General features: G+C 43.8%; 1 protein-coding gene across 3 annotated transcripts; it reads right to left on the reverse strand.

Annotated features, from left to right (window-relative positions):
- Positions 1 to 1599: 1599 nt before the first annotated feature.
- arfgef2 (ARF guanine nucleotide exchange factor 2) lies at positions 1600 to 16517 on the reverse strand. Of its 3 annotated transcripts, none has more exons than XM_088361965.1 (39): positions 16167 to 16517; positions 15115 to 15145; positions 14668 to 14791; positions 14391 to 14537; positions 13329 to 13508; positions 12924 to 13164; positions 12736 to 12852; positions 12512 to 12636; positions 12194 to 12327; positions 11194 to 11428; positions 11025 to 11124; positions 10772 to 10911; positions 10307 to 10415; positions 10047 to 10236; positions 9856 to 9967; positions 9569 to 9774; positions 9381 to 9465; positions 9127 to 9298; positions 8897 to 9042; positions 8571 to 8699; positions 8325 to 8483; positions 8090 to 8237; positions 7707 to 7809; positions 7590 to 7630; positions 7320 to 7489; positions 6756 to 6907; positions 6492 to 6664; positions 6078 to 6238; positions 5881 to 6011; positions 5594 to 5723; positions 5346 to 5481; positions 5011 to 5149; positions 4873 to 4930; positions 4557 to 4665; positions 4277 to 4416; positions 4013 to 4190; positions 3687 to 3825; positions 2624 to 2741; positions 1600 to 2525 (listed from the first exon to the last, which is right to left on the reverse strand). In XM_088361965.1, the coding sequence occupies exons 1-39, from the start codon at positions 16327 to 16329 to the stop codon at positions 2367 to 2369; spliced, it is 5430 nt and encodes a 1809-aa protein (XP_088218091.1). In that variant the 5' UTR covers positions 16330 to 16517; the 3' UTR covers positions 1600 to 2366. The 3 variants fall into 3 exon arrangements, with proteins under 3 accessions (XP_088218091.1, XP_088218081.1, XP_088218072.1); XM_088361955.1 differs by having other exon boundaries at positions 7707 to 7803; positions 8897 to 9048; positions 16167 to 16516; XM_088361946.1 differs by having other exon boundaries at positions 8897 to 9048; positions 16167 to 16516.
- Positions 16518 to 16522: the final 5 nt, after the last annotated feature.

Below are 16522 nucleotides of genomic sequence, written 5' to 3' on the forward strand. Positions count from 1 at the left end.
ATAAATTGTTTTATTAAGTTTGTTTATTGCCGTGCTGTTATCCATATGTAGATATGCAATTTTAAACGTCATTCAACATTATTGATTGTTAGCAATATTGCAGACCCTCAAGGTACGCTTGATGGACCCTCGCAGGTCCGGTAACCCCAGTTTGAAAGCCTCCGCTACATTGGGTACACTCAAAACGAGACAAAATGACGAAAAATATATTCACTTTTGAAAGTACTTACCACCACGATTGAGAGCTATTTTAATAAGCTAAACAAACAGCTTAAGCACCCCACAAGCAGAGAAAAAAATGGTCAACGTGTTATTTGTAAATAGAACATAGGCCAACATGTTAGCAAAATATCCAAATTACGTTATTACTTACCACGATTGAAGTGTTTGGTGGTTGCAAGCCCAGAGGACAGCAGACTGAATGCGATGCGTGCAGCTGGACATTAATCAGACTTAACTGAAGTGTTGCGCTGTGTCGTCATCGCACAAATCTTTGATCCCTTTGACGCGTAACTTTGACGTCATCACCTGCTCTTTGATGGACAGACGATGGTATGCATTTTGCCACCATTGAAGAAGAAATATGTTTGAACGGCACGTTGAGTGTCATCAAAGCTTTAATTAGCATTTCACATTTTTCTTAAATAATACGTTGTAAATATTCATATTTCAAACATCAGGTTCAGGAAATTAAAATACACTGCTCACAAAAAGTTTGGGGGTTTTCTTAGGCTTAGTGGGGAATGTCAAGATGAATTGAAGATGCACTTTGGTCAACTGAGTTTGTCGTTTTCCAACATGTGCATTGTATAATAGAGGAATTTTCAAACGCCAATTTTAATTCAACCAGGAAATGTAGTCAAATTGCAGATCAAACAATAATTTGCCATTGTCCAAAAAATACTGACACTGAAGTTGAACATGTATATTGAAAAGATGAGAGGTCAAATTAAGTTAACCTGTTCTAACACATATGAGCTTAATTCCAAAATTTCATGGTGTTTTCTCTGGCTCCTTCCACATTCCAAAAACATATTAGGTTTATTCTAATTTATTATTGGTTTGATATATGGCCACACATCAAAGTCAGTGCTCACAAGGTGCGCCCAACAAAATGCCTTTAATTTGTCATAAAGGCAAACAACTGTGGTTACATCTAATTTTTTTTCTCAAAGGTCTTCGATCCATGAGTGATGCAATAAATAAAACTATGAGATGATTAAGCAGTTTAATATACAGAAATAATCTGCTTGCACTTACCTTAGTGGCTGACCAGTTTTAAAAATCTGATTCAATGAAATGTATTTAACCTCCCTATTTCACTTATTATTGTCTAAAAAAGAATCCACTTTCAATCTTGAGGTGACAATGTTGCAAGTCTCCCACAGAATTAAGGGGAAGGGAGAGTTTTGCAAAACTTATTTGAGCATTCAAGCGTCAACACTGTTTAAAAATGCACACAAATAACAGATGACGTTAGTGCAGACCAATGTGAGTTTGGACAGTTGGACAGACAGGTTTTCTACCTGCCAGCAACAACATGATGTGTGAACATAACATCAGAGGTGAACGATTGTACTAAAATGATTGGTTTCAATGTTAAACTGATCAGAATTTCAGTTTATTGATAACTTCAACGCTCAAAGATAACATCACAACATAATAGAACCATCATTGCGTTTTCATCTCCACCGTATATCATACATTGAATCTTACACTGCAAACGTGACAGTCTGCATTTTTGCATTTACTGTATATATTTATATATATTTATAGATTCCCTAGTCTTTAGGGAAGAAAATTAGACATCCATTGTGACAGGGGGGAAGGAATGATTCTCCCAAAAATATTTAAATGCACTTTAAATAACTACAAACATCCTTTTTCTTTAAACACTGCATTTTAGGACAAAAGGTGAGAGCGACATGTGCAAAAAGAAGAGGAGCGACCGCCTTATCGGGTCCAGTCGATGCGATGGTAGAGGCAAAGATGGGAAGAAATGCGGGCCACCGCACTAAAGGAATGCATTAGCACACTTGGGACGCAACATGGTTGTAAACAAGCCAATGCTGAACACTGCAGTGTGACAGCAGAAAGTGTGATGTAGCAGGGCGGCTGACTCACAAATGGTCTTTTCCCGACAGGCACAGGTGGCCAAAAGAGAGAGCAGGTGGAAGGTCCTTCAAGTTCTTTGAACCAAGTCGTTTAGTCAAGTTTTGTCTTGGCCAATTACACCCCTTGGTGTAATGGCGTCATGACCAGTATGAGATGAATGAGGAGTTGGCAGACTGCTGGTCACAGTCAGCTTCTTCGGTGCGACAAATGAAGGGTGAAGGGAATTGGTGGTGGTGGGGGGGGGGGTCTTCTCAAGGGCCATCTCTCTGCTGTGGCCTCGGAGCGGCAATGTGGAAGACAGCACCGATGCGCAGGAAGAAGCGCCGCAGAACGGCGCGCAGCTCGGGAATCAGGTCAAACTGCATCATCTCGCACAGGTGCGAGAAGTAGCACGAGGCGTGCGGCTTGAACTGGGGCAGGAGAAACATGCGCACCAATTAGACACTTTCATTTTAGAATTAGGTGACAGTGTGTGTTGCTCTGAGTGTGTGTCTGCGTGTGTGTGTACCTTGTCATCAGGCAGCCTGAGTGTCCTGGTGAGGAGCAGCATGAGCAGACTGTTCCAAGCCTCTCTGTGACTCTCCGACGTGAGACCGATGAAGTAGGCCAGAGCTTCACTGCACACCCTGGCAATGCAGCAACAACAGTATTATCAATAGGTCTGATGAATAACAGTCATTAATTTCAGAGTTGGGCGTCACATTACAGCACTATTACAGCTATTGCAGCAACTGAAGTAGTAATATAGATCACGGCACGGCTGCATCATCATCAGTCAAAATATTCCTCGTGAGTCAGCAGCTGGGTGACAAACAACACCAGTACGGCACAGCTTGTTTGCACAAATACAACAGACCAGGTGCCCCGCCCCTCCAGAAAAACAACAACAAAAAACACGATAACATCTTGGCCAACATGAGGTAAGAGCAGAGCTGCAGTTTATGCAAATGGAACAGTTGGTTGTTGTTTATCATCACTAACACCAGACCAGGAGCCACAAGCTTCACAAGACGTCATTTGAGAACACTCACACTCCCGCAACATACTAACTGACAAGTGCCAATGTTAATAGCAAAACATTTTCTGTCATTTGGAATATGCAAAGTCACACTTTTCAGAACCAGGTTATAAAGTCCATTTTTATTGACAATTATTTGTAATAAGTTTTGTTTTAAAAATAGTCATCTTATTGCAGAAGTTGTAAAGTTTCAAGAATCAAGTCATTTTATTGAAAATGAAGTGTAGTATTTTATTAATTTTTTGTTTTATTTATTTTAACAGTCTTATAATTTCCCCTGAATAAAGTTAAAATTTTCATAGATTTGTAATGTTGATGTTATTGAGACATTTCCAAGAATAGAGCTATATTCTTATAAAACAACTGGAACATTGAGAATAATTCGAATTGGATGTTCCGTTCTGGAAAGGTTTTGTTTTTTCTTTTTCCCAAGCTAGCTTGCCCTCTCGTTCATGACTTGGGTTAATGTGGGTATTATGTTAATGCTGTTCTTTCAGGACTAAACATAAAAATACATTGTAAACTGAAAAGGGGTCCAGCGTGTTGCACTCACAGTAGCAGTCGTGTTTGGATGTCAGGCCACGCGTCACGCAGCTGGGGGTCCGAGTACATTCGGAAGAGAATCCTCAGGCTGCAGGCGAGGCTGCTAGTTTCCTGCTTCAACAAGTTGGGCTTGGACTTTCCTTTGAAGCCTGTCAACATCACATTAGACATCTCCATTGGGTATGTGCATATAAAGACAAAATTATAAACACCCCTGGCTGGCCTTGCTAAAACATGTCCAGGATCTTGGTCCTCAAATTGTGGTGAGCAACACAATACTAAAGAAATAAAAATTGACCTTATTCCGTATGCGGCTGAATGAGAGCTTTGCTGTACCTGCCCTCCAGAGGGCCGTCCTTTGCTCGTTGTTGGAGTTGAAGTCCTTGGCAAAGGTGTGCGACTCCAGCAGACAGTCTAGCAGCTTGAAGAGGTGAGCGGAGGTCATACGACTGTACATCCCCTGATCACAATCCGAACCGCCAACGTCGGTCGACGCTTCTTCCAGAGCGTCTCGCTAACAGAGAAACAACCTCAGTTAGTGTGCGACTCAAAGGCTAGCAAATCCACTGATGCCACATTTCTTTTTGCTATTTTTGCTACCTGGGCAGCAGCCATGTTCTCGGCGTCCTCTTTCTTGCTGGTCGACGGGTAGAAGACAATGTTGTCAATGGTCTGGATAAGCTCCAACTGCACCACACATTTAATGAGCAGACCTGCAAACAACTTGTGGTCTGAAACTCCTGCAAGGACAGAAAAGCACCACAGACCTTTGAGGGGGGAAAAAAAAACACTGTCCACTGAGAATATTGTTAAACAAACAAATAACATGAGCAAAAAATTTTAGTAAGTTCAGTATGTGTCCAGAATGTGTTCTACTCACGAGCATTGGACTTGCCCTTCCAGGTGTCATCACTGGACATTTGGCTGTGTGCTCTTTCCGAAAGAGCTCGATCATAGCTGCTCTGGGACTGGGTGTCAAAGTCTACATCCTGAAATACACTTTAAATCAGTGCTGCGATCACGGAACGCCCTCTTCCCCAAGAGTACGTGAATCATGCCATGCGTTGACAAAAGCATTTCCAATTAGTCATTATACTATTTTTTCTTAAAAGTCCATTGCAAAATATAGACAGTATATTAGACACTAATTATTTGCCATTAAAAGACCTGATATTTTGTGCTTTGTTTGTCCTCACCAAGTGCTTGCCGTCAGCAGCGTCATCCTCCTGTCCAGCAGGTCGCCATGTCAACAAGCTGATGAAGGAAGAACAAGATGCATTGAGCAAAGACATTTGCATTTTATGGAAGAGAAATTTCATGGCCAGCTTGCGTACACTTGAGGGCTGGTGTTTTGAAAGATCTCCAGCATGCATGAGCAGGTGATGTTCCACACTTCGGGACTGAACTTCTCTCCGTTGAGAATCACCAGGTTCTCCAGGCAGTTGGTTCCCGAACGAGCCAGCTGCTCATTGTCTGAAGGAAAAGAGGAGAGACGCAATGTAGTAAAAAAAAAACTCTTTGGCCACTATTAGATGTTTCATTACAGTGCTCCACAGAGTGATTTCAAAAAGCATGTTTGCATGCATGCACAACCGACAATGAAGACAATGAAGTCTGATTGGGCGACGCTTTTCGCATATTCAGCAGGTTGTGATAATATAACACTTACCTTGCCGAACACACCATTGGAGTTGCGTGAAAATGTCCGCCAGCAGGACCTCGCTGAGAGGCTCGTAAAACTGTGTAAACACGTCACAGATGGCGTACAGCGCATGGTTGCATGTCGTCGTCATCCACTCTGTTTTCTGTACACACAGAGTGAAGCCACAAATGAGAGCCACACCTTAACACCAAAGGAATTATAGCTAATTAAGATTATTTTATTTTCTCAAGAAACCAAAACCAGAAACACCTTACCTCGGTCTGTTGCTCCGGGAGCTTCATGTTGTCAAAGATGCGGAAGACAATTCGGAAGAGGTCGTGCCACCAATGTTTCTCGAAGGTGTGGCCATAACTCTTCATGATCTCAAACATAACTGTAAGACCTCTGTCAAGAGCAAACAATGCTTCAAAGTTCAAAACGGAACCACAGGAAGGAGGCAACCTCCTAGTGTAATGCAGCAAAGGCTGGAATGATGTTTTGTGCATTGGTAAAACAAACAGGATATGAACAGAAACTCTAAGCAGGACTCATTAGCTCATACCTGGTGCGCACATCCAACTTGCAGCGATTGATGATGCAAGACAGCTCAAACAGGATGGGAAACCAGCCGCGAACCCAAACCCGATCCCCGGGGGCCACGTTCATGTCATCACTGGTGTACTCCCTAAGAGCCTGCAGGACAAGGACGCCAGGACATGTAATGTAGAAATTAGTGGAGGGAAGCTAAGTTGCACCAACCTGTGGCCTTTCTGAGACATATTTGGCGCAGTGGCGGATGAGCCGGATGGCCTCCATGCTGGTGTCGGGGAAAGCTGCATTGCACACAAACTCGGACAGGCACTTCACCGCGTCTTGGAAGGAATCGATTGCAGCCGCAAAATGTTCCCGGAATGTATTCACTGATGGACGGAAGCGTGGATTAGGATGGAAGGAAAAGAAGTCACAGTCACACATCCTCCTGAAATTATGAATGACAATTGTACCTTCTACCTATCAATGGCATAGATAGCCGAACAACATACATATTTCCTAGTAGAAATACATTTTGGACCAATCAAGTGGAATTGCACAATTTTCTACAGCACACCTGATTACATCTCACACAGAACACGGATGTGCCACGTCACACTGTTCAATCAGTGGTTAACTCACTGACGATATGGCCACTGGTCTGGAATGCAAGGTCCACGATGGACTCATCACGGTCGGAGGCTGCCTGGTGAAATACCGAGAAGATGTTCTTCCAGCCCGAACGGATGTTGGCAGCCTGGGAGTTGACCATCTGTGCCACACATCTGATCACCATGTCTCTGATAGTAGGAGACCTGTGGGTGTGTTGATGGATAATGCCCGAAAAAAATGTCCAGAAATCAACAAAGATGATATGCGAGGCAATCATATTTCAATGGTCTCTACCTGTTTTTCTTCATGATGTGCTCAAAAGGCCTGAGGAAATCTTTTTGGAAACGGAAATTCGCTAGCTCTCCTTTTTCCAAGAACTTCATTGAGAGCTGCCTGAGTGAGTCCACTGCAAATATCGCTACATCTTCATTGGGATTACAGCCAACCTATGGAAGACGCAAAAAGGGGATGGTGCTTATTAAGGCTGTGATTACTTTGTGGAATCTATGTACAGGCATTCTTTAAACTCTTTAAGAGTAAGAACATTGGCAAGTCTGGAGGTGCCGGGATTGATACCTTGTTCCCCAAAGACAAACTGCATCCGTTTTTACTGGAGTCTACTTATTATTTTCAAGGAGGTTTACAATTTATGGGTAGTTCTTGTTTATTGGAACAAATGACCTAGCACCAGAGTAGGATTTGGCATTTTACTACAAGGGAGAGTCAAAGGACTCAAAGCAGAGATGAAAAGTCTTCTTTGCCATCTTAACTGTGCACCAGAGAACTGCAGAATGAAATTGTCACGAACTCTCCAGATGATCGATGAAGGACCATATGAACTATGAAGGTCCCACTGACCTTATTAAAATGGTCTCCTATGACCTGCCAGATTCGAGACCACTGTAGCCTGATTCGGTTCATGTTGTAGTAGGAGATCTCCACTATCTTCTGCAAACTGAACATTCTAGGCTGATGTGCTGAGGCCAGCTCGTCCATGGACACGGCGCACAGCCACCTCACAAAGTCCACTGCAGGAAGATGAGATAGTCGAAGAGCTGGTGAGCCACTTTTTCAGCTGTGCGAGCGGTCGCACAAGGAGAGCCAACGGGGAAGGAGCTGTTTACTCACCAATCGCGTTTCCATCCAGTCTGGTAGAACCTGTGAAGATCCTGCAGATACCACAGAAGAGTGCAAGTGTAAGGGAATGAATGATCAGCTCTACACATGTGATGTGTTATGATTCACCTGTCCACCGCTACGACAACACTCTGAGAGCTGGTCTCTCCCACTGACTCCTGGAGGTGAGCCATCTGACGCTTGTCCTGGTTTCCAACCAGATGACCTGCAACTCATTGAGCATACCACCATGAAAACCAACGAGTTACATCTGTGAAATGTGTAACAAAGCCTTCGTTTCAGCTAATTTCTGTTCAATTATAGAAAAATACACAACAATGTCCTGTGTCTGTAGGGCTGGGTGATATGGTTTTAAAATAAATCTGCAATGTTAATGGATTTTTTTCCCTCCCCCAACTAAACAAGCATGCAAATGACTGAAATCACTCCAAACAATATTTGCGCTTTGGCTTATCCCCTGTGGAATGAGATTGTTTTTCAGTGTTACCTACCGAGTCCAAGGGGCATGAATTCCTCTGTGCCCGAGGGTAAGCCCTTGATGCTGGCCTCTTTCTCTCGAACCACCCCTGATATGTAGCGCGTCTTCACCCCAGTGCCAATCAACTGAGCAAGTTCCAGTTGACTAATACACCTCAGGATCTATTACAAGGATTCTTTCCGTTACATTTCTGATGGGAATAATATTATAAATACCAAAAAGAATCATCACCACTCCGATTGACTGACCTCATGCCAGGAGTTGCCCAGGTAGTTTCCATCCGTGTGTGCCACAGTGATAAGAGTCTTGATGGTGTCAATGTTCTTCTGCTTCATCTCAGTAATGCTGGAGCTGGCTGTCAGCAGCGTGAACCTGGCCAGGGCCTGGACGTAGGCATCTCGTTCCAGCTGCATGCAGACAAGGAGGTTGGTGACCACCAAAGTGGAAAATGACTCGCGCAGACTCATATCCAGGACTTCTTGAGCAATTTTTACCTGCATGCTGAAGATGCAGGCGATTCTGATGGCGCATCGGATGCCCTCCAGACACAATGATGCGACCTCTGGGTCATCACAGTCCTGAAGGCCCACGCTGAATGCTGCCAGCAAAGGGGTCCATGCCAGCTGAAAAGAACAGCTCATATAACGTCACGTCAAATATCGTCAGAATTGTGCAAACTATTTTCAAAACTGTACAGGATTGAGCAACATAGCCACCATTATCTTTTTCTGTATTCCCTTGTTTCAACTATGCCATTTCAACAGATTTTAGCATAAAAGTATTCGGACAAAGAGGACTACAGTAGACCAGTTTCACAGACCTTAAACATGGGCCGGACGTGTTCCAGGTGTGTAGCGCTAAAAAAAGGGGCCTGCGCATGGCTGACTGCCTCCATCAGAGCTTTAGCGGTCTTGGCCATCTGCTCCATCTCCATATTGTACAACAGGCGACGCTGTTTTTCACTCGCTACACCTCAGGTGAAAGAAAAGCCTTTTGCCAAAATGGATCATGAGCACATATGTGACACACTCATCCAGAAATAAGACTCACTCTGCTTGGTGGACTTGGGAGTAATTGAGAACTCTCTGCTCTCCTTCATGGCTATCTTCTTTCCGGCAATCTCGTCATAAATAGAGGATAAATACTCTTCGGGAAGATCCTTACTGTCGTTAATGCCGCGGTTCATCTTGATGTACTGCTCTTTAGTCATCTTGTTCTTCACCTACACGAGCAACAGTGATTCCAGGTGTGAAGCCTCACAGCACACTACATACTCTAATGTATCAAATGACCCTCATTTTTACCTGAGGACTATGCAGGTCTGTGGTGAGCATAATGATGGAGTAAGCCAGTACATAAGCTGTGTCTGCACTGGCAAATAATGTTTGTCTGCAAAAAAACAAAACAAAACAAAAAACACCAGTTAGCCTAATCATGACAGGATTAGTGAGAAAGATTTTAACATTATTCTTGCGCATTGAAGAGGACCCACCCCTGGTTGCACTCGAGGTATCGGGCAGCGAACTTCTCCATGAGCCTATCAATCTTTTGGGCTTCCCCTGGCAGCCTGAATCCTTCCAAAAAGGCTCTGAGGGCCGAGACAAAGTCCCGCCCACAGAAGTCCAGCTGGTCAACGTAGCAGTACATCACCTCTTTATTCAGCTTTATGTTCTCACCCAGGAACTCGCCCACTTGGGTCTATATACGTGCAGACGCACGGCAGTTAGCATCGGGATTGTATTGAATGCTGTTTATATTTTAAATCCCCATGTTGCTTACTGTGTCCAGTCTGTCCTCCTGGTGAAGGAACTGTGCAATGTTCTCAGCTGTGGAGCCCAACATGCCCTGATCCTGCAGATACTGGATACCCCGTTTTGGCTTTTTGTTAAAGCTGGGAGAAAGGGGAGGGAACAAAGGCAATCAATCGATCGCATTTTGTGAACGTCAACTGTATCTTTCAAGAGGCTCACAGTTCAATGCCATGCTCGATGATGTCTTTCTGCTGTTTGATGACTTCATACTGCTCCGGGTGGTCCAGCTGAGACAGCGATACACCAGCCGAGACCGTGGAGTCCAAGGAGCTGACGCTGTCTCGACGTCCTGCCAGCTGCTCCGGAAGTTTCAACTCTGACATTTCGCTCTCCGATGGAGGATCCTGACCTGCCAAACAAACAAAAACAGATCCACGTTTGTAAAATGTGGGGGGAAACTGAATGAAAAGAGAGCTTACCAAGGTTGGCCTGTAGGTTTGGGTTGACATACATATCCTTGCTCCACTCAACCATACATTTGAGGATAGACACCAAGCATTCCAGGCCCTTCTTACGCAGGCTGAGCTCCTGTTGAAGAACACGACACTCACTTAGTCCTAATTGCACATGCCTTTTTGTATATAGTGGACTCCACTCAAATAAGACGCCATCCACTAAAAACTTCAATTGGCACCGCACCTCAAACAGGGACAGGTGTTATTAAAAACTACATTAAAGAAGATGAAAACTAGTTAGTATTTTATTTTATTTGTACAAATAAAGGACTGCCCTTATTTAAACCGTCTGCTCCTCTCTGCACCCACTGTACTGTACAAAGTTCCAATTCACCAATACATCATATTAAATGAATATTGATGTTTCTTTATAACAATTCATTTTCTTCTTCTTGCTGTGCAATAGAGGAGCCAAGCAGAAGTATGTACCTGCAGAGGGGTCATGCCCAGCTCCTGACCACTCCTGCCCATAGCTATTTTGGACAGATCGTTGACCAGGCGTTCAAAGATATTGGAGGCATTGAGATCACAGTCGTAGTTCACGTAAATGTCAACAACACATTGAGCATCTGGAGAGGAAAAAGATGCATCACCAAATGGGAAAATACATCATTGTCAACAAAGTTACAAAAGGGAGTGGCCTGTGTGCCATATTTTGCCCACCCCTGCTTAAGACACATACCTGCGCAAATGCGTGTCAGTGTCTGAATAACCATCCACTTGTGCTCAAACGAACTCGTCGACGTCTCCAAAATGGTCAGAAAAATCTCCCTAAAAAACACCTGAGGAACAATATGTTAGAAAGAGTTTGGGGGGAAAAACAAAACAGCAGTTTTGGAGGCGCCACATACCTCAATCTGCATTTTCAGGTGGACCTTAAAATGGGACAGCAATGTGAGGAAGATAGCCAGCGACAGCTCGAAGACCTCGGGCACGGAGGAGACGCCGTTTTTGGAGAGCGCCACGCAAAGATACTGCTTGATGGCGTTGACGAACATCTCGTGGGTGCGGAACAACGGCCCCGCGCCCTGCAGCACTGAGAGCAGCAGCTGCAGCGACACAATCTTGGAGCGCAACTCGTGCGACCTGGACAAAATAAGACATTTTAATGTCATAACTGCATTCATTGGCGTCAGCAATATGAGGTGACCAGCCTACAGCATATGTAAGGATCACGAAAAATGTTACGATAAGATCAGAAACTGTCTTTTAAATAGAAAGAGGTCATGAAAATGGGTGAACGAGACTATGATGGAATCTCGAGTGACAAAAACCCAAAATTTGAATAGGATTCAAGTCCAACCCAATGCCAACATATTCCACCGTTTAAAACAATAGCGCATGATTATCTCTATAGGATTCTGGGCTCAGTTTACTTTGGCCTATCCACAACAGTAGCCTAGAGTTAAAGTTACAGTAACCAGATATCCAAAGGCACTATAAGATGTATAGAGAGGGAGAGAAGAGAGAGGAGAGAGGGAGACAGAGAGAGCGAGAGAGAAACAAAGCACTTGGTGAATTTGTGAAACAAATTTCTATTTTCAGTAGACGTTACACCTTTTGGTCTCCACAAATTAGTGAAAAGTAAAAGTGCAAAAAAGATTATGCATTTGAATGCAGCCGTTTGAACAAAGTGTGTTAACAAAGAATGGAAAATGAGGCACTCCTTGTATTTACTTCTTGCCCAAGGAGATAGATTTTATGGACATGAGATTGACAGCCTCAACAAAAGGGTGTGGTGCGGCTATAATGCAGGTGTACTTGACAGACAATAACTAGTTGAGCAATGTGCAAGCAGCCAGTGTGCAATTGAACAAGTAGAAGGCTCTTGTTTGCGTGCTTCTTACGCACTTTGGATCCGGAGGTCCTTCAGCAAGTGGCTTCATTGAAAGTTTGCACAGTGAGCGAAACACCAGGAAAGCATCCTTCTGTAGGATATGAGAGAAACGCGAGGGGCTGTGGGATCCCTGCAACGCTTCAGCATCCTGTGCACACAAAGAAAGAGTTTGCAAGTTTATTAGTGCACAATCTCATGAGATGTGATTATATAAAAAAAAAAAAAAAAAAACACTGTCAGGAAAAAAAAAAAAAACAATAACATTTGTCATTATTATTGTGGATGAAGTTTCTAATAGTGTAAGCAAGGCAAAACATGTCTGTATGGCTCACCAGCATGTCCGCTGAAGAAACAGACGAGCGGTCTTCAATGATGCCGTTCATCTGTAGCGGTTCGACGTCGGCTTTAGGGAGAGCTACTTGCGTCTCCTCAGAGGCGGGCTGGGTAACGGGGTCATCTGGTAGAAGGTGAGGTCAAGAGCGGTATTGACAATTGCAAAACTGAAATATTCCCCCCCCCCAAAAAAAAAAAAAAAAGATGAAAAACAAATTCTGACCAGTGTGATGCGACTGTTCTCCTTCATCTCCTTCAGTCTGTGTTACTGGATCCTCTCCATCTGCCTGAACTACTTCGCCCTGAGGCGCTTCGGTGCCTTCATCTTCAAAAACTGAATCTGCAAGGAAAAAAGATGAGATTTTAAACTGCCACGTGGACCTTCTGTGGCTCCATTGTGTGGAACATTACTTCTTTCTGACTCTCCATTAACAGTTGGTGTATCTAGGTCCAGGTCGGGTGGAGGTGGCGGTGTTGAGTTGATGGCGTTGAGATCTGGAGTACTGGCTGCCGGTGACGGGGAGCTATGTGGCTCTGGAGTGGGAGTGCGGTCGGACCGGGGCGAGCCAGATCTCTGGGTACAAGGGACCGGAGAGGGGTTGTCTTGCGGCAGTCGAAGCCGCTCTTTCTCTTGCTCTTGGGCTTCCAAAGCCTGGAGGTATAAGACACAAAATGTGAACCATATTGATCCTAGAATACGACGGCCATCTTGTCATCATGATCTCTTTCAGCTTGCCGGGTGGCTCGGTAATAATCTTTGGCGCCACCGGGGCCGATTTATTTGTCAAGGCTATGCGATTTGTAAAGCGAACTAACAGCTTGGTTTTCCATGCGCGTGAAGATGACGTTGAGCATCTGAGTGAGCGTGGCCTTGGCGGTGGTCTGGTTGATGAGGTTGCGGCTGGCCAGGTAGATGTTGTAGCAGGTCCTGACAGTGAGGAGGATTGTGCCTTCGTGGATTTCGATGTGTGGGGAGGTCACTGCTGTCAGAAGGGCCTGGATGGAGTTCAACATAAGAGAATACGCTGATGGTGGAGAGAAGACAGACAAGTTCGCTCCTCCATATGAAAATATTTTCAAATCAGTGTCATAGCAATTTGTTTCAATGTTAATCTATATTTTGATGCAAGCACCTCTGAAACCACATATTTCACTTTCTATTAAATGTTGGCCACTTTATTATGTTAGTTTTTAGCTGCTTGTGTCTTGGATTTAGCTCTAAAAAAAAAAAAAAGCTGGACTGACAAGCAAGATGGTGACAAACAAATATTTGATCATATGCAAAGTGTTTGTCATAACAGGAGATTGAGTACTCTGTCCCGCCTAACCTGATAGTGTGTACACAATGGCTTCAAACACAACTTCAGCAAGCCGCAGAGGTGGGCTGAGTCTAACACACTAAAACTGAGATCGTATTTCCACAAATAGTGTCTGAAGGTGTTTATTTATTCAATGGCAGATGGACACTACTTCCACAGCCAAATGGTTCAACTTTTGAGTAAACCGTCGATGGTCACTACTTTTCCAAGTTCATTGAGGGTAATTTTGGGTGACCGACATTCAAACACCCCTACAAATTGTCATAATTGCATAATAGTGCACTACATAGGAAATAGTATGCACAGCCTTGATCTTCTGATAGTCTTCTGTTTATATGCTGCTGTTCTGGGAGGCAACAGAATTACAACTCATTTTTGCCCCATTTGATCATTTAGAGGAAATCTAAGCACAAAACTTTGCCCATATCTTTTGAAATATCCATATACGTGTTGACTCATGAACGTTTGGTATTGAAAAGTGCAGATAAAGCAATGATGCATCCCACAAAACTTAATCAAAGAGTACTGCCTGGTGAAGATAGGATTCAACTGAACATACTTTAATGATCTGTAGCTGGACTCCCTCGTCAGTCTGTGGGCCCTGGAAGCAGTTGCAGATGGTCTCCACCAAGCGGTCAATCAACCTTTTTCCCGGGGTTCTGCCGTCCGGCGCATTGCCCGTGATGTGTCCATAAGCTATTAGTTTCTGCCAGGAAAACACAAAAGAACATTTTTAAACGTCTGATCCAATCAGAATGTTTACACGCACATTTTTGGAGCTAGATGTGGTGTGAGCTACCTCGTGCGTATGCATGTGAGAGAGTGTGTTTGTTAACCTGCAGACAGTCCAAAGAGGTGCTAACTATCCTGGGGGACTTGGACTGACAAGCCAACTCAAATGGCAGCACGTATTGGTCGGCCTCAATGTAGTTGACTTTGGGTGGGACCACCGTGCCATCCCTATGGGAGGGGGACAAGAAAGTGGGTGTCAAATCGGCAATTCCCCACCAGCACAGGCAGCCAAAGGAGCATCAGCAACATCAATGTAAATCAAATGTTGGTCAGACTGCGCCACATGAATTCTTTATGATCATTATCAGAATTGTCAAAGTGTGTGCACAAGTGTAGTTTTACGGCTACAGCAATGTTTAAAGATGTTTGTAAGCATTCAAAATTGTATTAATTAGGATTATATGCATTTATGGTTTGAACTCGGATCGCTCGGCATGAAAACGTTCATTCAGGCACAAATTACACACATTTGAATGCTTGAGTTCACTTACTTTTGTTTCTCGAGCTCTGCCTTGATTTCATCTGAGCAGAGAAATGAGAAATCAGACAAAAAAAAAGACTTGATGATATCAAGCGCAAAGTGACAAGGTACAACATATTATTACACCTGTGCGTTTACGCTGCCTTTACAGTGAGAGATATCAGGCGTGCTATACTTTTTGCTCAAGTCAATATCAGATTTAATTAATCAGTGATGCTGTGTCACTGAATGTATTCGAAACACTGACTCCTACACAAAGTATGGATTTTACCATGGATTGATGTTTCGGGGAAATAAATCCATTTGTTGCTGAACCTAACCCTTCATTTATAAATACTATCAAACACGTTAAATCATATTACATTATATGACAATACTATATTAATTGGTGGTTGAGTAAATGGATCGATTATGAAACCTGATGTACTAGCTCGATGAAAAAAAATTGTACCTTCAGGATCAGTGCCTAAAATCATCTACTCAAGTTTGATTGCATTCCTGATTACAAAATTTTGTTAAAAAAAATTGAGTGGTGTGTTTGACGTTTTCATCCGTTCTTAAAATTATCGTTAGTAGCAGCTCTAGTCACGTGAATACTTGAATTGTATGAAACTACGTTTCTTCTTCTTTAACATCCTATAATGTTTTTATATGTATACATTTAACAATACAGCGCTACGTGTGGGGACATTGTGGACTGGACAGGATTGACGGAATCCTGACTGTACTGTATGTTTTACTGGGCTGGTTGGCAATGCTACGTACAACACAGTGATTGGTCTGTTTAGCACAACTAGCCTAACCGGCTAACCACAGCGCTGCTGGCGTGCAAATGTCCGCGATGACAGCGGAGAGAGAACACTAAAGGCCTTTGCATTGATCAAAACATGGCGAGGAGATAAATAAAATGACACTTGAACACGTCAGCAGGCGCCACAACACAGTGCCACTCACTTGCTAAAGCTAGCTAACGTGGGAGAGGAAGAAGATAGAAGGGGGAAAACATGGATCCCCAACTAAAAGAAACAAGAATTACTATTAGCAAGTGAGACGCTCACTCACCCAGCGCCACCTGACAGGCTTTGCGCAGCTGGCTGTGTTGACTCCTCTTCACCTCGCGATCTGAGAGGATCTTCTCCAGCGCCCGAGACAGAAACATACTTTTGGTTTTACTATTCTCTGCCTGTAGATGTTGCTGCTGCTGGTGTTGTTGGTGCTGCTGCATTGCTGGAGTCTCGCTGATGAGCTTGTCTCAGGCCGTCATTTTGGCCAGGTCCCTGCACGAAAGCAGGTGACAAGGGAAGCTATCGAAGCCTTTTCCTGGGAGGGCGATCTGCGGGGTTTTTTTTGCAACTCGTCAGCCCAGCGCCGCCATAACTGCGACCTGTCACATCACGTGATGTGAAATATCATATCCG

This window comes from Syngnathus floridae, chromosome 2 (assembly GCF_059516105.1).
Source record: "Syngnathus floridae isolate MCC-2025c chromosome 2, RoL_Sflo_1.0, whole genome shotgun sequence".
In the NCBI taxonomy this organism is placed as follows: Eukaryota; Metazoa; Chordata; class Actinopteri; order Syngnathiformes; family Syngnathidae; genus Syngnathus; species Syngnathus floridae.